Source organism: Blastomyces gilchristii, assembly GCF_000003855.2.
Source record: "Blastomyces gilchristii SLH14081 genomic scaffold supercont1.10, whole genome shotgun sequence".
In the NCBI taxonomy this organism is placed as follows: domain Eukaryota; kingdom Fungi; phylum Ascomycota; class Eurotiomycetes; order Onygenales; family Ajellomycetaceae; genus Blastomyces; species Blastomyces gilchristii.
In genome coordinates, this window is record NW_003101673.1 from 251,341 (window position 1) to 275,271 (window position 23,931).

The 23,931-nt window shown below is 48.5% G+C and overlaps 8 protein-coding genes across 11 annotated transcripts; 4 read left to right on the forward strand and 4 right to left on the reverse strand.

Annotated features, from left to right (window-relative positions):
• Positions 1-653: 653 nt before the first annotated feature.
• Positions 654-5,526, forward strand: BDBG_05099. Of its 2 annotated transcripts, none has more exons than XM_031721986.1 (7): positions 654-1,762; positions 1,866-2,090; positions 2,182-2,377; positions 2,504-2,605; positions 2,716-2,841; positions 2,901-3,048; positions 3,115-5,526. In XM_031721986.1, the coding sequence occupies exons 2-7, from the start codon at positions 1,990-1,992 to the stop codon at positions 4,512-4,514; spliced, it is 2,073 nt and encodes a 690-aa protein (XP_031578747.1). In that variant the 5' UTR covers positions 654-1,762; positions 1,866-1,989; the 3' UTR covers positions 4,515-5,526. The 2 variants fall into 2 exon arrangements, with proteins under 2 accessions (XP_031578747.1, XP_031578748.1); XM_031721987.1 differs by having other exon boundaries at positions 918-1,762; positions 2,716-2,832; positions 3,115-5,085.
• Positions 5,527-5,657: 131 nt separating this feature from the next.
• On the forward strand, positions 5,658-9,090 carry BDBG_05100. 2 transcript variants are annotated; one of them, XM_031721988.1, is made up of 5 exons: positions 5,658-5,751; positions 5,809-5,927; positions 6,016-6,693; positions 6,801-7,026; positions 7,098-9,081. In XM_031721988.1, the coding sequence occupies exons 3-5, from the start codon at positions 6,070-6,072 to the stop codon at positions 7,538-7,540; spliced, it is 1,293 nt and encodes a 430-aa protein (XP_031578749.1). In that variant the 5' UTR covers positions 5,658-5,751; positions 5,809-5,927; positions 6,016-6,069; the 3' UTR covers positions 7,541-9,081. The 2 variants fall into 2 exon arrangements, with proteins under 2 accessions (XP_031578749.1, XP_002624331.1); XM_002624285.2 differs by having other exon boundaries at positions 5,658-6,693; positions 7,098-9,090.
• Positions 8,005-9,023, reverse strand: BDBG_05101 (sucrase/ferredoxin domain-containing protein; the record flags this gene model as incomplete). The annotated part of the gene is made up of 3 exons (XM_002624286.1): positions 8,005-8,337; positions 8,396-8,590; positions 8,682-9,023. The coding sequence occupies 3 exons, from the start codon at positions 9,021-9,023 to the stop codon at positions 8,005-8,007; spliced, it is 870 nt and encodes a 289-aa protein (XP_002624332.1).
• A 405-nt stretch (positions 9,091-9,495) lies between the features above and the next one.
• On the forward strand, positions 9,496-17,098 carry BDBG_05102 (C6 transcription factor). The gene is made up of 7 exons (XM_031721989.1): positions 9,496-10,594; positions 10,738-12,022; positions 12,129-12,409; positions 12,527-12,655; positions 12,844-14,947; positions 15,011-15,368; positions 15,481-17,098. The coding sequence occupies exons 1-5, from the start codon at positions 9,782-9,784 to the stop codon at positions 12,907-12,909; spliced, it is 2,574 nt and encodes an 857-aa protein (XP_031578750.1). The 5' UTR covers positions 9,496-9,781; the 3' UTR covers positions 12,910-14,947; positions 15,011-15,368; positions 15,481-17,098.
• BDBG_05103 (oxidoreductase) lies at positions 12,813-14,888 on the reverse strand. Its single transcript, XM_002624288.2, has 2 exons — positions 13,585-14,888; positions 12,813-13,450 (listed from the first exon to the last, which is right to left on the reverse strand). Exons 1-2 carry the CDS (start codon positions 14,184-14,186, stop codon positions 13,249-13,251), a joined length of 804 nt encoding a protein of 267 aa, XP_002624334.1. The 5' UTR covers positions 14,187-14,888; the 3' UTR covers positions 12,813-13,248.
• BDBG_05104 (uncharacterized protein) lies at positions 15,296-16,644 on the reverse strand. The gene is made up of 2 exons (XM_031721990.1): positions 16,158-16,644; positions 15,296-15,995 (listed from the first exon to the last, which is right to left on the reverse strand). The coding sequence occupies exons 1-2, from the start codon at positions 16,289-16,291 to the stop codon at positions 15,539-15,541; spliced, it is 591 nt and encodes a 196-aa protein (XP_031578751.1). The 5' UTR covers positions 16,292-16,644; the 3' UTR covers positions 15,296-15,538.
• On the reverse strand, positions 16,772-22,216 carry BDBG_05105. Of its 2 annotated transcripts, XM_031721992.1 has the most exons (5): positions 21,647-22,198; positions 18,615-21,583; positions 17,806-18,558; positions 17,646-17,723; positions 16,772-17,562 (listed from the first exon to the last, which is right to left on the reverse strand). In XM_031721992.1, the coding sequence occupies exons 1-5, from the start codon at positions 22,077-22,079 to the stop codon at positions 17,464-17,466; spliced, it is 4,332 nt and encodes a 1,443-aa protein (XP_031578752.1). In that variant the 5' UTR covers positions 22,080-22,198; the 3' UTR covers positions 16,772-17,463. The 2 variants fall into 2 exon arrangements, with proteins under 2 accessions (XP_031578752.1, XP_031578753.1); XM_031721991.1 differs by having other exon boundaries at positions 18,615-22,216.
• Positions 22,217-22,330: 114 nt separating this feature from the next.
• Positions 22,331-23,836, forward strand: BDBG_05106 (uncharacterized protein). Its single transcript, XM_002624291.2, has 3 exons — positions 22,331-22,575; positions 22,634-22,869; positions 22,943-23,836. Exons 1-3 carry the CDS (start codon positions 22,422-22,424, stop codon positions 23,552-23,554), a joined length of 1,002 nt encoding a protein of 333 aa, XP_002624337.1. The 5' UTR covers positions 22,331-22,421; the 3' UTR covers positions 23,555-23,836.
• The last annotated feature ends 95 nt before the right edge of the window (positions 23,837-23,931 follow it).

Genomic DNA, 23,931 nt, shown 5'->3' on the forward strand with positions numbered 1-23,931 from the left:
TTAACTTAATAATAATACCAAGCTAACCAAAATGCGGGAAGTTAAAAAAACATCCATGGGACAAAAATAAAAAATCCATCAGCACTAATTAAAAGAAATAAGTCTTGGTCTCGAAAAAAGATCGAAGGATGCTTGAAGTTATTATTATTGGGACACTGACAACTTGTCATGAATTTGTTTCGTTCCGGCCCACGCTATGATGTGAATAAACCCATTCTCTGGGGATTCGTTTGCTGTCCCACCACCCCGTTTCCGCGTCCATTCGTCAGAAACAACTTAAAACAACCGCTGTTGGGAATGCGAGAGCCTGGGACCCGGGAGTGTTGGTCTCTTGCTAGAGCGGAGTTTCTTTATGATCTTGGTAGAAATAATAATCAATAATAATATGTGAATAAGCACACAACTGATCAATAATCAATAATGGGTTAAATATGGTCGTAGTCAATAATAATAATAAGAACGTATCAATCGGCCCCCAACTTCGTCGAAGCACTAAACAACTTATTTAAGTCAAGCGGTGTCTGTCGATGGATGCTCAGGCAGCCTGCGATCCATAATAAAAAAATCATGAATGGGGTTGGTTGTATGTAGCTGAGCGGGCTGGCTCTCGGGGACCTGGAGGCAAAGTTCTTTCAGCAGCCACTGACTGGTCTTTGGAATAAATAATGTTGTTCCTTTTGCTGCTCCCTTGGAGTTGGGTGCGCCCTCTCGGGGGGGGGGGGGGGGTTGGTTTCTGGTCTTTGCGAGTGGTGCGGTGCAGCAGGCCAACCACACCTGGGATATCTGAGCTGGCCAAAGCAGCGCGCGAGACCGCTAATGCAGCTGTCGAGAATCAACGCGGGCTGTGAGTGGTGGACGCGGGCTCTTGGGGGCCTTGGTGTGTGTCGGCCATCACTTTTGCCCAGCGCTTAAGCACTGCTGAACTGTTTGTAGCGAATCCCTATCCAAGAGGCCCTGCGCAGTTGGTCTGGTCGCGATTGGTCTGTCTCTGCATGGTTTACCCATGCTCGAATTTGTCGGCTAGTTGGATTCTCGAACTAAGTCTTCAACTATTCCTTCTTGAGTCAGTAACTTATTAGTCGTTCAAGTGTGTCTTCAAGCAGGACGCGGACGAAGGACTCTCAAACCGGGGGAGAAGAAGAAGAAGAAGGAGGAAAGAAGACGACGAAGACAAAGCAAAAAAGAAGCAGAATAATCCCGACAAAGCGGCCATCCGAATCCCTCCCCTTTCAAGATACTCCGTACTTAATCACCTAAGGACTTGGACCGGACCCGTGGGCAAGCAGCGCGTTCCTTTGATTCTCTGCCCGTTGATTCGGGGTTCCTTGACGAAATAACTACTAAATAAGTTATAATAAATAAATAAATAAATGACTAGTTATCTTTTGGCCCCCTCTCTTTGTCCTGGGTCGGTCAACGACTCAACGCGCTGCTCAAGCCTCGCCCTCCCCACCACCACATCCCGCCAACAGACAGGCGGACGGACAGACGGACAGCCCATACGATACGGACGGACAGGCTAACCCTCGGACTACACGGGTGAGCTCCAGCAGACAGGGAAAAAGGACGTGCAGTGGAATAAAAGTCCTGTGCGGCCCAGCAAGTGGTCCATCGTCATACTCGGAATCTGGTTCGTGGTGAAGAAGCTATATCACAGACCGGCATCGTTGGTCTTGTTCCAACAATCTTTTTAATACTCGGCCATTCCATACGGTTTGTATAGCTAGAGTTGCTGACTCTAGTGGCTATTTAATAGTTACCAGTGAGTCTGCTCCCTTTTTAGTAATCGTCCTACGGAAAATGAAGTACTGTACATAACTATGTCGAACACCTATTCTGACCTATCTTTGGCCGACTTCCTCCAGTCTCTGGCTCTCCATCCAACAATCACCAACATACCATATTATCCGCATCCTGAGAATGGTCATTGAATGATATTGTCAATCCCTATCAACAATCCGATCCCCCTCTCTAAGAGAAAAGGTGGAGATGTTGGCCGTTAGATCTCCAGCGTCCGTTTCCTCCGGCAATCAAATATCTGCTTTCTCCCCATATTCGGCTTCCCCAAGCTCTCCAACTCCATATTCAATGTGAGTTGGGACTCAAACCTAGCTGCAGTTTTTACAGTTATTCTGTTCCATGGCTCTCTGACTTAGACTTCCCGTACTCTACTCTACACAGGCAATCCGATAGACCCCCGTCGACCCAGAGATCTCCATCCCCGTCCCAAATGTCTTCCAACTCTAAAACAACCGAGTTTTCTAGATCTTCTCCCAAGGCGTTCACTCCAAATGGATTGGATCCTTCGGACAACCAAGATGGCATCACTAACGGGGATATGGAACGCTCTATCACAAGGACTGGAAGTGCACTTAGTGTATGAAGTCTCCCACTCTACGCACACAAACAAACACACACACCCACACCCACACACACCCACACCCACACACACACACCCCCCGCACAATAACTCGAGAGCTAGCTTCAATTAACACTTTTGTAGATACGCACTTCCGGCGCCGGAGTGAGCGACTTCAAACCCAGCTCGGACGAAGACGATGCACCCCAATCCGTAATACATGTTCCGTCCGGCTTTGGTAAATTTGTAAGCTTTTCCTCCCCTTTTTCCTCCCCCTTTGTTTTTTTTTCTATTATTATTTTCTATTTAGAACATCTATAAAAAAAAATATGTCACGGGAGACTAATAATTTGTAGCTAGACAATGTTCCTTCGCCGCGCGCAGAGCCCTCCAGGTCATCGTCTGCACTATCAGACGTGACAGTTACTTCACCCCTAGCGGGTCAAAACGACAACGACAACATCAACAATAATGTGAGAAAGGTTTGGCTCCACTTTTGACAAGCCGAGATGTGAATTTGATACTAAAGGACCCGCTTCAGAAACCCACTACTCCAGTATCGCCCCCGCCAATCACCACCACACATATCGCACCCCCCGAGCACTGGTCAGATCGAACAACCCCTCGTGCTCAGACAAGACAGGAGGTTGAAGATTTCAAAAAGAGAGCTAGGAAAAGCAATCTTGAAGGTGGGTGTTTTCTCATAACCGTAGAAGTATATATTACCAGTTTAACCTGACGCTGGCTTCTCCCAGATATACCGGAGACCTTTGATGTTGAGCAAGCTGCTGAAGATACCGAAGATGAACCAGAGACTCTCCGGGATATGGGAGAGATCACAACAACTTCCGTTGGCAAATTTGAGGCTAGGGAGCACGAATTGAAGGCTTTAAGGACGGCATTATCAGAATGCTGGACTTTATGTAATACTCTAGCAAGCCTAAGTTACATTCATCGCGAGCGATTGTTTAACTTTTCGGGGAAGGGAGATATGCAGGAACAGGCCTGGAAATCGTGCTGGAAACTTTGCCAAAATCTTTACGAGAACCGCGATAACGATGACCACCACACCTACGTGCGGCCAACACTAGATCTTTGCCGGGACTTTTGTCAAGCATTGTTCGAAGTTCGCGTCCGCGATAATGAGGTCACCGACTCGGTGCTGCGTGTGAGTTTCGAGCTCAACAACCATCTGTATAATACGCATGATCGAAACCTCCCCGAGGCATTCCGACACCGGACCCTGGACTTTTATATCACGCTGTGTCATCGCCTTATGAAACAGCGGACACGACTGGCAAAGGAAACAGACACGCTACTAAAGGCCTGTTGGTCCCTTGCAGAGATGTTATTCAGCCTGCGGCAGCGCAGGCGAGAAGGCAAATCCCCCGACGAAGAACTACTCGGATCAGCGATTCAGGCTTGTTGGGAACTGTGTGATCTTTTCCGCCAGGGATGGACCCAAATTCGACCAGACCGTGGCACTCCGCGGCCCAGCCAGACGACTTTCACACAGGCATTTTACCAGGCTAAACGGTCAGAGTACAACATTATGAGTGATGAAGATACGCAAAGCCGCGGAGGAAACCCCGAAACGCCCACAACCATATTCGAAGACACCGCCACAGTCTCACCCGAAGAAGCACATGTCCCTAACATCCTCCTTCTAAACCCGAGCAACAACCAAGTAACCCCTCCCAAGTGGTCGTCCAACTCCTCCACATTATCCGGCTACTCGCAATCATCATCTGGCAAAACTGCCTCGTCCAACAACACCGTCAAATCCCCCGCCGAGGACCCGAACCTCACCTGCCTGAAACTCCTGATCATCCGCGCCGCCATGAACAGCGGCTTCCAACGCGGCACGACCCAGACCTTATCAGCGTTTGTCAAATCGCTCTCCTCGGATTCTTTCGGGACGCAATTGTGGCAACGCACGCTCCTTGACAACTATAAGAAGCTGGTGGTGTTTGACTCGGCGTTCCGCGACGTCGCGCCGTCCGCGCGGGCGGGCGCGGTGGATGTTGCGAACGCTGTGCGGTCAATGGTTCAGCATAATGGGCAGTATATTTGGCTGCAGGACCTATACCGGCTTGTGTTTGGTTTCCATACTGAAGAGGCGATGCACCGGAAGAGCGTCACGGTCCAGACGTAGATTTCTTTTTCTTTTCTGGAGAAATTAAAGCTGACTGCTCGTGTGTGTGTGTGTGAACAGTTATGCTACGCTTCGAAGAATTTTGATATCTATTTATTTTTTTCACAAGCGCGAGTCGCTAATCTGTTATTTAACATTTATTACCTATTTACTGTCTTAACAAAAAGATACAACAACCCCCCCCTTCTCCTACGGGTTTTCTTCTACCATTCTCTTCCTAAACCTTTTTAACCTTCCTCCTTTTCGTCGTCGCAGCTATATCTGCCTTAGCTTTCATAACCAAACCATGCTTCTTTTACTCCCCACCCAGCCCAACCGCACCTCGAAAATTGAACATCAACAATCTAGTTTGAGCTGGCGAGGCCGTAGTTCTCCCCTTTTGCATACCCCCACCAACCCCTTTCCTCTTCAATAACATGAACTACATACTCTATACATACCACAACATCCAAACCACGCCGCATCGTAATACCTTCCCCGGCTCTATATCGCGAATGATTTTTTTTTTTTTTTTTTTTTTTTTTTTTTTTTTTTTTTTGGATCCATCCCTTATTTCTATTTTTCTAGCAGGGCATTTTTATTTTTTATAAATTAAACTTCTGGGGCCATCAAATATATGGATATTTATTCCTCCCGGCCCCCTTAACCCCACCCCACGTATTAATACCCCTTATGTTCCTTTTTTATTTTTGGTTAAATATCCATTAGCAGCATTTCACTAGCTATATATATATATATATATATATACGACCCTTTTGGCCGTCTTATTCTCCATTCTCACTCCCCATCTCGTCATTCTCGTTCTCATTTCCATGCATCATTCCGCCATCTATATGATACCTTTTCTCGCTCGAAACGGTTTTATTTTAAGTGTTAACCAAGAGCCTGGGATGTGATTGATATTTTTTTTGAGAGGACATGTTAGTTGCATAGTATTTATGTAGATTTACCCGTGGGAAGAAAATAATGTTTGTGGATGATGATGATATTATTGCTGAATATCAATCTAAACTCACTGACTGCAAAGTGATTTATTTAATTGGTTATTGTGCGCTTGCATCCGAATCCAGGTTGGATACAAGCTTAATTAAATACCTGGAGGGAAAGATGTTGTTTATACTTACGTATTATTCTCCTTTGCGACGGGAGGCCGTTGGTGTAAATATGAATTTATCGGTTTCTTCCAATTAGTTATTATTCCCTTCTGCTACCCGGTTCAGGCCTTATTATCAGCAAAGTATAAATACGCTTCCAGACGAGATAGTTAAAAGGGTATTTAACTAACCAGGCCTAGAGCCGCCCAGGAGCTAAATCGATGCCCAGCCAAATCAGAGTTGGGTTTCGTTGTTCCAACCGTTGATGCATGCATACGCAGTATATGTACTGTATGTACATGTACATTATTATTTACATGTATGTATGTACATAATTATGATGCCGGCGGTGCTATCATTGTCGACCAACTAACTCTTTGTCTGCGCACGATACCCTCGTTATTTAGCCATTGATGGATTTCCTCGCAGACGACCATCACCAGCCCGTCGGACGATAAATAATGTTGGTGTCCCCCCGCGGATACCATCGCTGGTGGAGAGCGTTGCTCGGACCCATCTTCTTCCCGCGTCGAGGCTCATCCCACGGCCATATCAGCGTCCTGTTGACCTCCTGCATCGCCTTCTTTGCCGTCGTCGATTACCTCATCTTCACCGCGTCGTCCATATCCTCCCCGCGAGAGTCTACAGACACAACCGTCGTTCCCGGGATAAGGTCCGTCTATGTGGCTAGCACGCACTGGAACAACGAGGCGATCCTCCGCAGCCATTGGAATGCCGCCGTTGTGGAACTCGCAAGGAAGTTCGGGAAGGATAACATCTACGTTTCTGTCTATGAGAGTGGGAGCTGGGATGATTCCAAAGGCGCCCTGAGGGAGCTGGATCAACAGCTGGAGGAGTTGGGCGTCGACAGGACCATCATCCTAGATCCAGCCACGCATGAGGATGAAATCAATAAACCGCCTGGAAGGGAAGGGTGGATTGATACTCCGCGGGGGAAAAGAGAGCTCAGACGCATTCCGTACCTGGCCCATATGCGGAATAGATCATTGGAGCCGTTGGAGAGGCTTGTGCAGGCCGGGAGGACGTTTGATAAGATTATCTTTTTGAACGATGTTATATTTTCGGTATGTAAGTGCTATTTATATTGGTGAAGGCAAACGGGGCCCCGACCTCCACAAAAGGTAGGGACAACGGAACTGATATTGATATACTTTAAAATCTAAAACTGCAGATGACAGATATCATAACTCTTCTCAATACCCGCTCCGGCTCATATGCCGCGGCCTGCTCGCTCGATTTCGGAAAACCAGGCCTTTTCTACGATACATTTGCCCTACGGGACTCGAAGGGGTCCCCTGCCTTCTCGCAGCGCTACCCCTACTTCAGTGCTAGACGCTCGCGCAATGCTCTTATAGCCGGCAAACCCATCCCGGTCCAAAGTTGCTGGAATGGGATAGGTGCGTTTTCCCTTGGCCCCGGAGAGATATATAAAACACTAACCCTCCCCCCCCCCCCTTCCCGCGCACAGCAATCTTCGACGCCGCGCCCTTCCAAACCAGCACCAACCCACTCCGCTTCCGCGGCATCCCCGACTCCCTCGCCAAATACCACCTCGAAGGCTCCGAATGCTGCCTCATCCACTACGACAACCCTCTCTCCGCCACCAAGGGCGTCTGGCTGAACCCCAACGTGCGCGTCGGCTATAACCTGGTCGCCTACGAGGCTGCGGCGGCGCGCGTGTGGCCGTCGACGCTCGATGCTGTGCTTGTAGGCTGGTGGAAGGGGTTTTTTGCGTCGATGCTTGATTTGCCGTGGAGGTCTAGGGCGGTTGTGCGGAGGGTTAAGAAGTGGGCGAGGGAGGGAGAGAGTTTTAATAATGAGAAAGAGAGGAAGGGGAATAGAGAGGTTGGGTTGCCGTGTCTGATCGATGAGATGCAGATCATCGTGTATAATGGATGGGCGCATGTTTGATTTGTTCCTTTTTCCCCCTCTTTTTCCCTCGTTGTGGAGGCGTGATATTCAAGGGAGCTTGTTTTGACATTTTCATTTGCATATATTTTTTTATATATGTATTATAGATTTTTCTTCGTTCTTTTTATTTCTTTCCTGCTTTTTTCTATTTCATCGCGTCTATTCTCTAAGATCCCCCCTTTTTTGCTTTGGCTTGAGAACTTGGCTTGAGAACTCGAGCCGGAAAATCAACTTTGGGATTTCATAAGAACATTCCATGTTGAGGCTGCGTGTTTTCTGGTTCCTCCTATCTCCCCGCGCTTTCTCATTTCTTTCATTCTATCATGTGGTTGAAGATGAAGAAATTTACCAACTCGCAACCCCCCTCCTCCCATCAAACCCACCCCTCAACGGCTCTGCACGCACAACCTTCCCTTTCAAAACCGTCTGCTTCACAATCCCCTCACAATCCGCCGGCCGCACCCCTAGCCAGCCAAATCATCTGCTCCGCCTCGCGCCGATATATCAACACGTTCGCGGCGAACTTGTGCCCTCCCACATGGGACACAATATAGGATACCTACGCCGCCGGGCCGGGTGTCGTCCTCGTCGCGGTAGAGGCCCAGCGGGCGCAGGTGGCGCTCTAGCTCGCGCCGGATGAGAGGGGTGGAGATGCCGCAGCGGGCGTCGCGACGGTTATGGGAGCAGAGGAGGATTAGGTGGTCGCGGGGGCAGGGGCGGGTTGTTAGTTTGTGGTGGGATGGGTGGGCGGGATGAGGTATTTTGGCCGTTTGGTTTGGCTCTAGCTTCTTCAACTTCTAGCTTTGGTGATGATGATGATGATATTGTGGCGTCCTAGTCTGACTATATCTCTACGTCTGGCTCAGAGGGGTCTATGAAACGCTCCATGAGCTCTGGTAGTCGCGAGACCGTTACTCTGTCGACAAAGGTGAATGAGGGCAAGATGAGGACCGTTGTAGCGTTCTCCTGCCCCAGTCCTTGATCGCCATTGGTGATGTGGTTAATACGCTCCGGATCAATGGACAAGTTCGACGCCGAAATCATCATTTTCTGCGAAAATAAAAATAGGGCTCTTTATTAACCAGGCGTCTCTCAAGGTGAAAAACAGAATCTATAGTTATACAACACGAGAAATACTTACCCCCCTCCTCGGTTGAAACGCCCCCCTCTTAAACCCCTCCATCAAACTTCCCCTCTCACCCTCAACCCTGGGCGCCCAGTCCGCCCTGCCCGTCGCGACAAGTACATGTTTGATGAACGGCTTGACGCTCCCGTACAGCTCCCTGTTGGAATTGAGTTTGAACCGGGCTGGGAATTTGATGGTGCAGTCGGCGCAGTCCTGGTCGCAGTCGGGCCCGTCGACGGCGGGATCGACGATGGGGAAGAGGTCTGTTTTTTTCTCGATTGAACTGGTTTCTGGGGTGGAGAGCGATGTGGAGGTGAAGGGGTTTTGGTATACGAAGGAGAAGAGGGAGCGGAGCATTGTATTTTTCTCTCTCGCCTTTGGTACTCTTTTCACTTCTTTATTTTTACGAATTTTTATATGTTTTTTTTTTTTTTTTTTTTTTTTTTTTTTTTTTTTTTTTGTATTCTCCTTTTCGTATGTATTATTGATTTCCGGCGCAAAAGCAGATATAGAAATGGGTAAAAGCACAAGTATCTTTTGGTTCCCTTTTTTCTCAGCAGACAGAGAACCCGTCGATAAAAGAAATGCTTCTGCCTTGAGGCTGTAGTTGGTAGTTGCATACACATATATTATTGTTTCTTATATGCGCCGTCACCTTGCCGTATACTCCGATATCTCGGTCAAAACCTCCAGCAAGCTCTTTATCTCCGACCCCGAGCTCGACGGAACGTTTGAAACCAGAGACATGAGACATGCAAATAACTCTCTCCGCAGCTCCACAAGTCCAAGCGCAGACACAACCCTCTAGTCTCTCTAGCGCTGCCATCTAGCGCCAACAGTTAACTTAGCGTATATCCGCCTTAGCCCCCGACTCAACCTCGGCTTTTTCGGCTTCGGGCCCAAAAAGGCAATCCTGAGTTGTTGTTTGTGTCCCCTTTAAGTATCTTAAACAGCTTGCGCCGACCAACCATGTCTTACTCCGAGATTCTGCTGACCGCTGGATGGATGTGCTTTGCCCGAGAAACGACACATGGCTAAAAATAACAAAATAATTAAACATAAATCAATAAAAAACAAAATAAAAAAAACAAGGAACACAAGCTCGGCTGTCTGCCATGGCGCCCCCGAGCCGCAGTCCCGAACCGCGCTCAGAAGCGACAAACGCGACACCCGCCACGCATGCGCTCCATCAACCTGCTTCAGACAGCGGCGGCGTTGGCAGTGGTGGTGCATCCTCGTCGCAGGATACCAGGTCTGCGGAATCCACCCATCGCAAGCGGCGGAGAAGAACTATTGCCTGTGCTCCTTGCAGGAATAGAAAGGTCAAGTGTGACTTTGGTTATCCGACATGTAACCGATGCTTGAAGGGGCCCGGCCCCGATGCCTGCATGTATGAATCTCCTGCCCATGCCTTGCACCATCAGTATCAGCATCAGCAACAGCAACATCGAAATCAGCAATTGCCTCATCCATCAGCATCAGCATCGGCATCGGCATCGGCATCGGCATTAGCGTCAGCGTCAACATTAGCAGCAGGCTCATCGGCCTTCTGGCCCCCACATCCACCAGAAGCAAATAGGTCCAATGCCCACCCACAGCCCTTCATAGCTGCACTATCAGAAACCCAGCATCTCGACGAGGCTCGGCTTCGGGAACTGCAACAATTGCTACATAGCTTAACTCAGCAGTCGAAACTGGCTAGCAATGCAGCACCGTCGCCCTTTTCTTCAGCCAATGCAGACTCGCACGCGTACAGGTCCCAGCTGGGTTCGACCCCCGCGGAACCCACTGAATCTTCTGCGCGCGACGATGCGTCAGTCCAGGCGGAGCCGTGGAGCCGCGAGATTCCCAATCGGCACCGGTTCGATGGGAATGAGGGCCGGACGCGGTTTTGGGGATGTAGCAATGGGTCGAAGTTATCATTTGAGGTGAGTTCTTTCTTGATATTTCTGTTTTTATATACAGAATTTCTGCAATGGGTTCGGTATTTTTTATTGTTAAAATGAACCTTTCGGAGTCCTCGTGTTTAAGTAGCAATGCCTAACGGTGTGGGGAAAATAACTAAATATAGCTCGAGGGCCTGAGCAGCTTTATGAAAGAGTTGAAGGCTACAGCCTCTCTTCGCACGCTACATCACGAAATCCGAAAGATTGGGTATAATAAGCACCAGAAGCCCTTATCTGGAGACCTAGCGACAGACAGTCGCTTCCTGAGGAGCCTTCTTCCCACCCGACCAGTGGTCGAGAATTTGATGAACTGCTACTTCTCCTACGTGGGGAAAATGCATCGCATTCTCCATATGCCGTCCTTTCGCGCACAGCTCAATGAGCTCTGGGCGGAAACGAGTGATATCCCTTGCCATTTCATTGTCCAACTCTTCTTGGTCATGGCGTCCGTGTGGAGCGTAAACACGCCGAGTCCACTTACCGCAGCCGGCACGAAGATTTTATCCCATACCGTCGCGACGGACTGGATACGCTGGTCCGAGGCATGGCTTTTCCACGCAAACATCAAACGACCAAACCTGGTTGTTTTACAGGTGCGGTGTTTGCTCATGATGGCCAAGGAGGCCAACTACACTCAGAAGAACCAAGCCTGGAGCTCTGCGGGGACGCTGGTAAAGCTGGCCATGTCTGCAGGATGCCACCGCGAGCCACCGCCAGAAACCAAGATTTCGGTATTCAATGGGGAAATGCGCCGAAGGATATGGGCGACGATTCTCGAATTGGACTTGCAGGCGTCGTTGGACCGTGGCATGCCTCCGACACTGCAACAATCGGATTACGATTGCGCCCCGCCTCTAAACATCAACGACGAAGATATTTGCGAGAGCACGACAGTTAACCCCGAAGAAAAGCCCATCAGGGACATGACAGACACTTCGTTTCAGGTCGCTCTGATGCAGTCCATGGGCCTGAGGCTGCGGGTATGCGCCCTTGTCAATGCGCCGCGTATTTCTCTATCATTAAACGAACTCGCACTGCTAGAAGAGGAGATCAAGCGGAACCTTTCTGATATTCCGGATTGGCAGTATACTGCTAACCCTGACCCCCATGAACCCCCCAGCGCTTTTTTAACCCAGAAACAACAAAAACTTCTATGGCGAACGCTGCTTGAGTCGAATTTAAGACGCTGTCAGCTTTCGCTTTACACCTACAGCGTCCTCGGGGGTTTTCAGGGCTCCATAAATACCCATACGACGCAAGCGCGTCTTGAAGTCGCCATGGTGATTCTCTGCCAACAGCAATTACTCATTGATAGTATCGGGAAACTCGCGTGGTGTGCGTTAGCAGATGTCACTTTTCATGCTGCATTTACTATCTGTCATCATCTGCACGCATCCGATTGTGGTTTCAGTGAGTCCTTTTCGCTTTTTCCTCTCTTACAGAATATGTTCTTATCGCTAGTGGGATGAACATGTCATTCAGCTAACAACGATTTGTTTTGTTTGATTCTCCGCAGCATCGTCTATAGTCCGGCAGATCATCCCCAGCATTACAGATATCCTAATATCCCTCGTCCAGAAAACGCTATCATCGCTTGAGGAGAAGTTCCTTATTCTAGAAAAGGGGATGCGCGAGTATTACTTCCTCTGCGTGTCGATTACGCTCGTCAAGACCAAGCTGTGGCCCGAATCAGCATCGACGTTCAAGCAGCAGGCTGCTGACCGGCTGCGCATATTGAGTTATAATTTATTTTCGAAGTATATTGGAGATGCTGCTAGTACAAATGAGGAATCTCAGGTACGTTTGTTACGAGCTCTTTTCTTGTGTCCTTTTTCTTTCCTTTCTTTCTTTCCTTCTTCCTTTTCTTTTCACTTTATGATACAGGGAATTTCGTCGCTAACCCATTGTCCCTAGAAGGTTGGCCCTTCTCAGCAATCAAATCTCGTAGCTCCTGCTGAGGCACCACAGAGTATATCCTCCGTTTCGTTTGAGCAGCTGTTTTCAGCTTCCTCTGTGCTGGCTGATGAGGTTATTGGTTTCGACGTATGTTCTCCTCTCATTTTCCCTTTTTTTCCTATTTTTGAGAATTTTTTACATCTCTAATTCCCTCCCTCTCCCCCCGCTTCCACCTTTCTTTATCAAACTATACCTTTTAATTTTCAACGGCTAGAAGTATGAACAAGTTCTTTGGAGTATCTAACTTTTTATTATTCTTTTGATTTTTACAACAGGGATTCGAAGATTGGGATTGCTTTAATTATTTCGGAGGCTCATTTTCGAACTCCGGGATGATGTGATGAAAGCCCTAATACACTGATGATAGTGATCCTGAGGTGGACATCCTTTACCGAGCCGCGAGCGTGATAATTCGTCTACTCGGAGGTGGCCACCATATTGAGATTCCTCTTCTATCAACATAGCGTACATTTTAGTGTTTTGTGATGGGATATAGACTTCTTTGGCTGCATATGGATATCAATTACGCTATCTTCTTAGAACGTCACCAAAGAGGGAAAGGAAAAGAGAAGCAAAAAGAGAGAAGAAAGGCACACAACTGAAATCCTCTCGCCCGAAGATATATTTCCTTTCTTGAAATATTGAGACATGATCGCCAGGATGCTCCCCAACACATTGGCTTAACTTTCGCCTTGCAAGTCCCAACCACCGTCTACATTATACACGGCTCCTGTTACAAATGAGGCTGCATCACTGAGCAGGAATAATACCACGTTCGCGACTTCATCTGCCGTCCCAACGCGGGATATCGCACCGGGTATATGATTAAGACCTCCTTGTATAGCACTGCCTTCGTCAAGCAAGGGTGTTTGAATCGAGCCCCTATTTATCTGATCAGTACCACTCTCCTTTTTTTAGACATTACACTCCTCTGGTAACCATCACTTGTGCTACTGTCCAGGGTATATGACATTGAGACAAAGAATAATTAATGAATCAAGAGGGATATAACTCACGGCGCAATGCAATTGACTCTAATACCCGGCGCAGCCTCCTTAGCCACCGATTTCGTCAGTCCCACAATACCATGCTTGGTGGCCGCATACGTCGCCGATTTTCCAAACCCCATCACACCCTGGATACTCGCGGCATTAACAATGCTCCCAATCCCCTCCCCACCAGCACCAGAATCAGCATCAGCACCCCTCCCCTTGTTCGCCATCATGGCCCTCAATTGAGCTCGAACACAATACATCATCCCCGTCAAATTCACCCGCAAAAGCAAATCCCACTCCTCATCATCCTGATCCACCAACTTACGGACCCCATGATTCTTCCCAATGACGGCCGCCATATTTGCCGCTCCATCTAGGCGGCCGAACTTGTCCACCGTCGCCGCGATCCAGGCGTTGACTTGCGTGGAGGAGGAGACGTCCACTTTTGTAATGAGGATGTGGTCGGGCGAGGAGCCGAGGGCTGCGAAGGCTTCGTCAAGGGCAGGCTGGGAGATGTCGGCGAGGGAAAGGAGGGCGCCGTTTTTGCGGAGTTGTTTGGCGACGGCGAGGCCGATGCCTGATACCCCGGTTATGGCGTAGACTTTGGAGGTGAAAGAGTCCATGGTTCTTTTTTTCCCTCAGGCTTTTCTCTTGGAGTAGGACAAGGGGGATTCGGATTATGTGGTCTTCGTGGTAGAGATTGTAGATAACTCTTTTTGGATTTTGCGGTTTGGTTTTCGCCTTGGTGATATGTATATGGCTCTTTGCTCTTATATTGGGTTTTGGGGGACACAACGAGAAGGCGTTTCTGGATGGGGATCAGGAGGATTTTTTGCACACAGAATCTAACTAGCTATTCGCCTTTGTTCTTGAGGAAGAGGAGGAGGAACTGAAGATTTATATACTCAAATTCCACGCGACTGGAATCACCAATCAAAAAGCAAAAAACACAGGCAAGATATCTCTCGATAGAGTTTCTTGAGTCTGGACTCTTCCTCGATGTCCAAGCTCAACTCTTTTTACTATACAAGTCGATCCGTTGCGACAGAGGGAGGAAAGCGGTTGACTCGATGAATTGAATTGCATATGTGAAATGGAGGAGTCCGAATAATTGCAAACTACGTTTGTCAGAAGCTGACTGGCGCACCCGGATGGACGCAGGTGGAGAAACACATGTTACGGTGACTATTACCTACGTCGGATTGTATGTATGTCCATACGAGATACGGAATACGGCGGCGGGCAGGGAAGAGCGAGGTGGGGTAGTTGTTAGCCGGTAGCCCTGGGCGAGGAGGGGGACAATCTGGAGATAGTTCTGAGCCATTCTGCACGGTGTATGTAGATCTTGCATATTACACATTTCTATTTTGTCACTGGCAGCCATGTGAGTCAAAAGGTTTTTGCTCATGTGTTATTAAGATAGGCAACTAACAATGCAGGAAACCAGGCCTCTTAAGAGGAGGGGGTACATGCACATTAGATACATTTGAGTACCTCGAAACCCTTGCAACAAGTAAAGCCGCGCCCTACATTAGGAGCAAAGCCCCCGAATACTCCCTGCAGAAACATGTATACGCAAAGAAGGACGTATGGCGGTATCGGAACAAACTTATTTCAGCAATTTCATTCGAGTCTAGTTGCAAGCTTGAGGCGAATCGAACCTTATGGATACGCGACTAGGGGTAAATAGACCGTCGAATGATGTCAGATCGACTATACTTACTACCCACAACACATGATGAATTAATGGCCATATTGAAGTGCTCCAAGCAGCTGTACATCTGTGCATACATAGCTATATTTAGGTCAGTGATTTGGGTGATGAACTAGCTCAGAAAGATAAAACCCTTGCCCCAAAGCCTAAAGAACCCCCCTTTGTGTACATGACTTCATAAGATGAACTGACAACACATATAGAATGAAGAGCCACCATCTAGATGCATAATGGCAAGCTGAAAAGACTCTACTACAGTTATCACTTCCTTGTCGTATCATGATATGTAGGAGGAACCGTTGCCTGCTCATTTATGGCTGGCGGATACACCTGTCCCTGTAGCGGCACTGATGTATCGTTACCGCCATAAAACGGAACAGCAGCAGCAGCAGTAGTAAGCCTTGTACGCATTTTAACCCTCTTGCTCCAGCAGCCCGCCGCAACGATTCCCAAAACCACACGAGCGACCACGCCAACGGCGATCCCGGCCTTTGCACCCTTGGATAAAGGCTTGCGGGCATGAGGTAGCTTCAGAGACTCGGTGGGGATGGGCACGACGGAGCTGTCGGTCATTTGGAAGCGGATTTGGATTGGTGTGGCATAGACGATGCGCGCGGTTCGGGTGGTGATGGCCTCGTTGGGTGGAAAGGGGAGGGAAACGGGGGTGTTCAGGTATCTTTTGCAGAGCCTGTCGGCGTCATCTGCACATTCGAAGGAGCTGGTTTTGGTTTGTTTTATACTGTAGTTAGCGTGATGAACGGGTTGTGGTTCATGTGCTCTGAGAAGGGGAGGAATAGGCAAAAGGGGCCCCCTGGAGGACACGCGAGAAAAGCGGGCCAGGAATTTTTCTCTTTTTAAGAAAAGAAAGGCATCAATTTACGACGGGCAGCAGTTGATTGTTGTTTCCACCCTCTGTGCCGACGAGGACAAAGTGCAAGTCATATATTTATCCCCATGGACAAATCCCTGGCCTGAAATATCTTCCTCTCGCCCAATCTGGCGGGCAGCAGTCATCGCCGCCTCCGGGACCCTCGCAGCCTTGTTGAAGGCCGGGCCATCCGCCAATGTCGGTAGTGCGCACTTCGGTAGCGCAGCTCGACGGCGGCGTGAAGGTGGTTGTGAGCGGACCTCTGGGTGTTCGGTATGTATCTAGTCGAGGCTCGCCTTTAGCGGCGCATAGGGATGCGGCGGGAAGAAGGTAGGATATAATTAAGGTCTGAAGGAACATTATCTATTTACGTGTGAACTTGTAGTTAAAATAGTTTGCTATAGTGAACTTGAGCCGCACGATAGGGGAAGGGGGGTTCGGCAAGGGATATAAAAATTTGGCATTTATACGCAACAGACTCAGATTATTTATTTGCAGCACACATCATCTGCGAAAGGGTTCGCGATTTGAACAAGATACTTAAGCCACGGCCACCCAGACACATTTATCCACCTCTTTTTCCTCAAGTGCGGCTGAGGTTTCTTTGATCTACATCTCGAGAGTGCTAAGTATCCAAAGCTTGAACTCCACAACGGGTAAAGCAAGGAACTCTAGGAGAACCAACCGACTCTTGCATCGTCCTGGTCCCAAACACGAGAAATTCTGGGGCAGCTTTGCAGATCCAATTTAGGACAGCTGGATACTTAATAAGTGCATAGGGGGAAGACCGTTGTTGGGACTTGGCAGAACCAGAAGCAATAAATAAGGCTGGGAACATTCCATCTTCTAACCCATCATTAAAAACTTCCACCTGTCATTTCCGCACAAGGCGGCGGAGATATATGTATATATATATAGTAGCATCGTGAAGAAATACAAAAACGAATCAATGGCCACGACTCCAACACCCAAGTAAACAAAACACCTAATATCCCCGAGAGAAAAAAGGAAAAAGGCACGTCGTCACTCCCTTGCCCCCTGGAAAGGACAAGACAAGATAGAAAATCTACTTCGACCAGGTAATCTAATTCCAAAGGCTCCATCATAAAAGAAGAAAAACCCAGCTCCCCTATCCAGGCATATCCTGCCCTGCACCTTCTCATGTCATATATAAACGCAATCATGTCCAGCCAATGCAACCGCAAAACAGCAAACTACAAACAATATATCTGGCATAGAGGCAAAAATCTCATAGACACAAAAAAGCCCATCCGAAAAAAAATGTACACCAACCATCCCACACTTCTCACACTCTCTCTTAACTCGCCATAGCGATGTAATCTTTATTCTCCACGGTAACGCTCTTAGTCATGTGGTTAACCTTATAGACGCCGACGAGTCGAGAGGCAAGCTCGAACTGAATTAAGGGGTTTTGCGTATTAGAAGATATATCCCGAATAAGTGTACCTGGAGCTCCAAGGGAATGGGGGTAACACTTACCATGTTATTTCGCAAAGAGATAACGATGAACTGGGCATTCTTCGTTCGCTCTTTGATATATGAGGCAACAATGGAGACCTGCAGAACAAAGAAGCAGAACAACATAAATCAGTAAACTGGCCAAATTGCCCATCCGCCCCTTCTCCTGGTTTGTACTCACATTCCTAAAATCCAACGCCGCATCAATCTCATCCATAACGTATAATGGCGTCGGCCGGTAATGATGCAACGCAAACACAAGCGCAAGACTCGATAATGTTTTCTCACCCCCGGACAAATTACCAATGTTCTTCCAACTCTTCTTAGGAGGCATGACCGAGAATAGAATACCCTCCGAGAAAGGATCAAGGGAATCCACAAGCTCCAGCTCAGCGTTTCCACCCATCGTAATCATTTGGTACATCTCCTTCAGCCGGAGCGAGATAGTGCTGAACCCTTCCATAAAACCTGTTAGGCGGAGGGAGCGGAGAGTGTCGAGGCGTGACTTCGCACTGTCTCGGTTTGCGAGTGCGGTGGCTAGGTCGGCGGAGCGTGACTCATGCTCAGCGACACGGCGGCGGTATTCACCTAGGACAGAGAGGTCAACGGAGGCGTTTTGTGTCTTTTCCTCCAGCGCAGCGATGGCGGCTTTGAGTGACTCTTTGCTCATATCGGCGAGCTCATCCTTGGTGTATGTTGGGAGGCTCTGAGCTTCCTGTTCTTCGCCCAGGTCACTGATATTCTGAAGAGATAGCTTGGCTAGTTTCTCTAGCCAGTATCGACCCCGTTTTTGATTTTCGGCGAGAACCTTTTGATTCTCTTCGAGTTTATTCTTCATTTCGATTTCAGATGCACGAGTTTCGTTCAACTCAGCTACCTTCTCGTCCAACTCCGCCTTCAATGAGGCGAGTTCCTCTTGTTTGGTTTTCAAAGCCTAGAAAAAACGTTAGCAAAATTTTTGTTGTCTCATCCCAGAAGCACCCCACTGACCTCCTGAGCCTCCTCCGTCTTTTGTCTGGTCCCATAAACATCATTGTCCTGACTCGCAATGTCCTTGGCCAATTTCTCAAGGTCTCCCTTCACCTGCTCAAGTTCACCCGCCGCATCGGCACGGGACTTTTCATGCTTGATGCGCAGCTTGTCGTTCTTAGACTTGGAAACTTCAGCATTGGACACTTCCTCAGTGAGAAGATCAATCTGTTCCTTAAGACCATCGACCTTGGCCTTTTGACCCCGGAGTCTGACACCTCCAATCTCCATGATCTTGTTCTGGAGGACTTGGATCTCCTCCTCAACTCCTGCAGTTTCGGCATGAAGCGTCTCAATTTCTTTCTGCAAGGACGATATGTGTTTCTGAAGCTCGGCAGATCTGGTATCATCACTCTTCGAAGGTTTAAGTTCCACCGACAGTTCCTGAACGCGCCGCTGGGCATCTGCCAAATTCCGGTTGGAACTCTCGATTTCAAGCTGAATTCTTTGAATCATAGTCTCCAGTTTCGGAATCTCATCCCTCCTCGCTTTTATCGACGTTTCAATTTGCCGCTGCTTGTCCTGGAAAGCTTGAAACTTCCTCTCAATCTCATCACGATCAGCTTCTAGCTTCATGACCTGCTCCTTTGAAACTTCCGCAACGGGTTTTGAAGACATCCCACCCCTGGCAACACGGGTGCCACCACCACTCATAGTGCCCGACACATCAATGAGTTGTCCGTCCAATGTAACAACACGCCATCTTCTCGCACCGTAAGCGATTTTGTTAGCATGTTCAAGGTCTTTGGCGACAAGCGTATTTTGTAAAACACTATAAAATGCTGGTCGAAACTTAGGGTCTATTGGCTTGACAAGATCGAATAATCGTGGCACACTGTCGGGTGTAAAGACGGAGGACATGTCTCGCTGGGGCAGTCGGTCGAGAAGTATAAAGTTGGCTCTTCCTAGGTTGTTCTTGCGTAGATAGTCGATACATTGCTGGCCCACTTCAACGGAATCTACCACTAGGTTCTCAAGGGCTGGACAGGCTGTTGAAATGGCGACATCATACTTTTCATCAATTGTCCCCAAATTACCCAGTCTTCCATGAAACCCTTCAATACGTCCGGATTCTTTTAACCGCATCAAGCCTGCAAGAACGTTGCCCTGATTTTGCGTACTGGCAAGGCTCGCTCGAGCTTCGTCCGCCTTTTGGCGCGCGCTGGATATCCTTGACCGAATCTCCGGCTCCTTTTGTCCAAACTTTCTTAGCTCAGTTTCAAGAAGCGTAGTTTCATTTTCAAGTTCCACTTTCTCCGCTCGGCGGTTTTCCATGTCCGTCGTCTTATTGGAAATTGTAGCTTGGATGGACTGGATCTTCGCGTTTGCTTCTTCAAGAGCAACGGCACCTGCATTACTTTTCTCGCGAAGAATATCAAGCTCGCTCTGCGCGACGGCAACAGCTGATTGCTTTTTGTTGATCTTTTCATTCCAAGGTTCAAGTGACTTCTGCTTAACGGCGATTTGGTCCGAAAGGCCCTGTGTTTTACCCTTGAGTCCTTCTCGGATAGCCGCAAGCTCTTTCTCCTCGTGCCTCATCTCCTTCTCCAACCCTGCGATTTCAGCTGTTTTCCTTTCAATATCGTCCGCGTGTTTCTCAACCAGACTTGCGCACTCAGAGGCAGCCAGACGGCTTGCTTGCATAGCCTTTTCAAGCTTCTTCTGCTTCCCTAACAAAAACTTCCGCTTTTCTTCGAACTTGACAGACTCCTTATCATACTTAGCCATCTCTTTAACCATCGCCTGCGTGGCTTTCTCCATTGCCTCATACTCCTTCGCGCCGCGTCTGTAGGATCGCTGCAGTTGTTTGATGGCATCTTCGCTGCCCTGATGGTTCTCCAACTCCATATTCAGCAGTTCTTGCATCTGAAGTATCGCCTCTTCGGTCACCCGTGTATTGTCATCGCATTCGTTGATGTAGATTTGATAGAGGGCCGACTGTTTCTCAGCCAGTTCATTTTCGTCCTTGATGTAGGCAATCGCTTTGTTCTTCTTATCCTCAAGGCTGTGCTTTTCCTTTTCCACGTGCTGAACGCGGTTGTTTTTCTCAAGACAGACTTCATTCAAAGTTTCTACTTCAGCAGCTGCCTCTTCGATAGGGGCTTTATACTTGGACGTTCCAATAATATCCTCCAAGTACTCCAGCAGGCCGTCATCATGTTCGTTAGCGGCCTTCGGTTTCATTTGAGCAATGGACTCAACCTCTCCCTGCAGGATCAGAAACCGTTTATGGTCAAGATCAATCCCCCGGCCTTTCAAAAATCCCGTAACAGTTGTGAAGTTAGTCTCCTTCTTGTTCATGTAGTATTTGCTAGAATTGTTTTTGAACGCTCTCCGCGACACGATAAGCTGCGACTCCGGCACAACTTCGTGTCCTCCTTCGGGCAGATCCAAAATTTCTTGGAAGTGCACCTCAACCTCACAAAATTGTAGATCGGGAAAGTTCGCAGAATTATGTATAAGCGCAGAGATCTTCCCCTGTCGCATTTTGCTCGCTCTGAAACCAAACACGAAGAGAAGCGAGTCGATAACGTTAGACTTCCCAGATCCATTCGGCCCCACAACCGAGGAGAACGAAACGTGAAACGGGCCCACGACCTGGCGCCCCGCATAGCTTTTAAAATTTGTCATAACAAGGTGTGTGATGACCATTCGTGGTTTGGGAGCTGACGGCTCCTCAACCGTAGGCATAGCAAGCGATCGAGACTTTAGAACTATATCCATTGGCTTCTCCAGGTTCGTGGACATTGGATTTATCATTTCAATCGTAGATATCTCCTTCTCTGGTTGGGCTCTTGGCGTAGCCTCGTTGACAGTATTTTCGGTGATGTCCGCCAGCGGCGCGCTGCTCTGGCAGCGGGAAGGTGGGTGTAGCTCGGGTTGAGGCTGAGGCTGAGGCTGAGGTTGAGGTTGGCGCTGTGGCTGGGGCTCTGGAGAAGCTGAAGGCTCAGGAGTTGGAAGGGATGACAGTGCGGATGCGGAAGAGGACATACGACTTTCGCGCCTTCGACGCTGCTGCGAGGGCTCTCTACGTTTTCTAGGTGCCGACGGCCTTTTGGATGGCGTCTCTGGGTTTTCTGCTAGCAGAGTGGACTCATCCACCGTGTCCAAAATTTGTGACTGCTCCATATCATCTCCCGTTCTTGGCCGCCGTGTTCGTTTGCTCTTGTCCTGAACAGCTGTTTGCGGGGTTTCGGAGGAAAGGCTGGCAGTGGTTCGCCTTCTCGAGGGCCTCTTCGCGACTGGGCGCTTTGGAACCGGGGTGTATTCCTCCTCATCTTCCTGTTCTTGCTCGTCATGGCTTGATAGGGTGGGGGTAGCACGGCCTGTGGAGGCGACATCGTCTTCAGAGGTCTCGTCGACAACAAAACTCTTGCGGGCAGCAGCAGCGCGCCGCGAGGGCCTAGAACCGGATATGGATGTCATTTTAGCATGTGGTGGATGTGATAAATGCGCCCTGATAATGCCGTGGTTAATGTGTAAATGTAATTGTTGTCTGCGTCGGCGTCGGTGTCGTTGTCGTTCGGATGAATGTTGGTGTTGAATGTTGATGTCGATGCGGCTCCTGTCGTGTTGATGTTTACATTTAACCTAGTTAGGAAATAATCTACCGTCCCATTATATAATCCGGTCTTGGCATCAACCCGCTCTCCCAAAAACGCTTTTATCTTGAAGCAGTTGGACTTTGATTTGACGCGAAGAAAGAGAAATCAGAGAGGATTAACTATAACGATACTCTGATTATACAATCAGTATACAATATCCGATATGGCCCCCTGGGAGGAATTTGACGTCACGTTCTCTTTCAAGCGCGATTCCAGCTACGATCCAAAAACATATGACCAAATCATCGCTAACAGACAGGCTCTCGAGAACGTCCTTTTCGTTGACAGGCTCCTCAAAGCTCTGAATATTGATGCCGGTAAATAACAGCCCACTACCAATTGGACTGCTTAGATATTAATATTTAAATGGCGCAGCTTCGCGAGTGTACCCCCCAAGAACCAACCAAGCCCTCCGCGCGCTCTACGCACAAATTGTCTCCTCATCCTCGCCAAATCACCACAAGCAGGCGTTGATATATTACATTCTCAGAGACCTTCGAAGCACAAGCGGTGGTGATGCCAGTCTACTGTTCGCGCGACGATGCTATCTACCAGAGAAATACAGACTATTCATCGAGGGACTGTGGCATCTGGATAGATTGGAGTTTAGGGTTCGTCATATACCACCATGACTGTTTTTATACCATTTTTGAATACCTGCTAATTGTTAATTTCATCATATAGAGAGCACTAGAATACCTAACGGAGCCCTCCCTACTCCCTACTTTCCCTGATGAAATACTCTACACACTCGCAACCCACTCGAAACAAAGGCAGCAGCAACAACACCGCAACGAAAACGATGACGGCAGTCTCGCAACAGCATACTATCTCACCGCCTCCCCACCCTTGGCCTCTCCGAAAGCTCTAAACGCCTACTTCGCCCTCCTCTGCCGTACCCACATCACAGAATCCTTCTACTTCGCCCGCAAACAACCCTCCCCATCCTCCCATCGCGACCTTCTCGAACAACTCATTGTCTTCGTCCTATCCACCACCAAACCGGGTGAAACCCGCGCCAAGCGCGCAATGGAGCTTATCAACCTCCCATTCAGCGCGGAGGAGGAACGGTGGTTCGAGGATTGTTTGTTGACGGGGAAGGCGAGGCATTTACCGGGGGCGAAGGATACGGTTATGATGCGCCGGGTGGCGACGGGGCGATTGCAGGATTTGAATGCAGGAGGCTTAGAGGCGCTGGGCGGGAGGAAGATTGAGGGATTGAATTGGGACGATTTGAAGAAGAATTTGAGAGCGAGTTCGTCGGCGCTTGGAGGTTCTGCGGGGGTCGGGTATTAATTGACACGGCATGTAATGACTGGTAGCTGTATTTTAGCCTAGCATTTTAGCGGCGCAAGGGATGGGTTTGGCGAATTGATGCTCTTTTTAATTTCATTTGAACAAGAAAGGCCCTTCAGTATTGATGCTTTTATTAGATGCCTGTTCCAAGTATATTGTCTTGGATTCGCTGGAATTGATGGTATTGCTGTTTTTTCTGTGAAACCTTGCAGTAACGTTAACTTTTAAAATGATTTTATAGATCAATCATTTTTACTATAATCAAGTCATTTGATTACCCAATGATCATAATATATTTGTCTAAAAGAGGAGTGTACATACATGCCATGAGAAAGCTTGAGGCCCCCTCTGTAAGCAGCAAACAAGCTACATCACTT

Excerpts from the sequence above, each read along its gene's own strand:
- BDBG_05099 (XM_031721986.1), top strand. The coding sequence starts at position 1,990 with ATGTTGGCCGTTAGATCTCCAGCGTCCGTTTCCTCCGGCAATCAAATA. Across the intron at positions 2,378-2,503 it reads GGACTGGAAGTGCACTTAGT|ATACGCACTTCCGGCGCCGG; the intron begins GTATGAAGTCTC and ends ACACTTTTGTAG. Across the intron at positions 2,606-2,715 it reads CGTCCGGCTTTGGTAAATTT|CTAGACAATGTTCCTTCGCC; the intron begins GTAAGCTTTTCC and ends AATAATTTGTAG.
- BDBG_05100 (XM_002624285.2), top strand. The coding sequence starts at position 6,070 with ATGTTGGTGTCCCCCCGCGGATACCATCGCTGGTGGAGAGCGTTGCTC. Across the intron at positions 6,694-6,800 it reads TGAACGATGTTATATTTTCG|ATGACAGATATCATAACTCT; the intron begins GTATGTAAGTGC and ends CTAAAACTGCAG. Across the intron at positions 7,027-7,097 it reads AAGTTGCTGGAATGGGATAG|CAATCTTCGACGCCGCGCCC; the intron begins GTGCGTTTTCCC and ends TCCCGCGCACAG.
- BDBG_05102 (XM_031721989.1), top strand. The coding sequence starts at position 9,782 with ATGGCGCCCCCGAGCCGCAGTCCCGAACCGCGCTCAGAAGCGACAAAC. Across the intron at positions 10,595-10,737 it reads GGTCGAAGTTATCATTTGAG|CTCGAGGGCCTGAGCAGCTT; the intron begins GTGAGTTCTTTC and ends AACTAAATATAG. Across the intron at positions 12,656-12,843 it reads ATGAGGTTATTGGTTTCGAC|GGATTCGAAGATTGGGATTG; the intron begins GTATGTTCTCCT and ends TTTTTACAACAG.
- BDBG_05103 (XM_002624288.2), bottom strand. The coding sequence starts at position 14,186 with ATGGACTCTTTCACCTCCAAAGTCTACGCCATAACCGGGGTATCAGGC. Across the intron at positions 13,451-13,584 it reads AGAGTCAATTGCATTGCGCC|GGGCTCGATTCAAACACCCT; the intron begins GTGAGTTATATC and ends TCAGATAAATAG.
- BDBG_05104 (XM_031721990.1), bottom strand. The coding sequence starts at position 16,291 with ATGACTGCTGCCCGCCAGATTGGGCGAGAGGAAGATATTTCAGGCCAG. Across the intron at positions 15,996-16,157 it reads ACAATCAACTGCTGCCCGTC|CTCCTTCGAATGTGCAGATG; the intron begins GTAAATTGATGC and ends AACCAAAACCAG.
- BDBG_05105 (XM_031721991.1), bottom strand. The coding sequence starts at position 22,079 with ATGACATCCATATCCGGTTCTAGGCCCTCGCGGCGCGCTGCTGCTGCC. Across the intron at positions 17,724-17,805 it reads CGGCGTTGGATTTTAGGAAT|GTCTCCATTGTTGCCTCATA; the intron begins GTGAGTACAAAC and ends TTTGTTCTGCAG. Across the intron at positions 17,563-17,645 it reads TCTCTTTGCGAAATAACATG|TTCGAGCTTGCCTCTCGACT; the intron begins GTAAGTGTTACC and ends CCCTTAATTCAG.
- BDBG_05106 (XM_002624291.2), top strand. The coding sequence starts at position 22,422 with ATGGCCCCCTGGGAGGAATTTGACGTCACGTTCTCTTTCAAGCGCGAT. Across the intron at positions 22,576-22,633 it reads AGCTCTGAATATTGATGCCG|CTTCGCGAGTGTACCCCCCA; the intron begins GTAAATAACAGC and ends TAAATGGCGCAG. Across the intron at positions 22,870-22,942 it reads TGGATAGATTGGAGTTTAGG|AGAGCACTAGAATACCTAAC; the intron begins GTTCGTCATATA and ends TTCATCATATAG.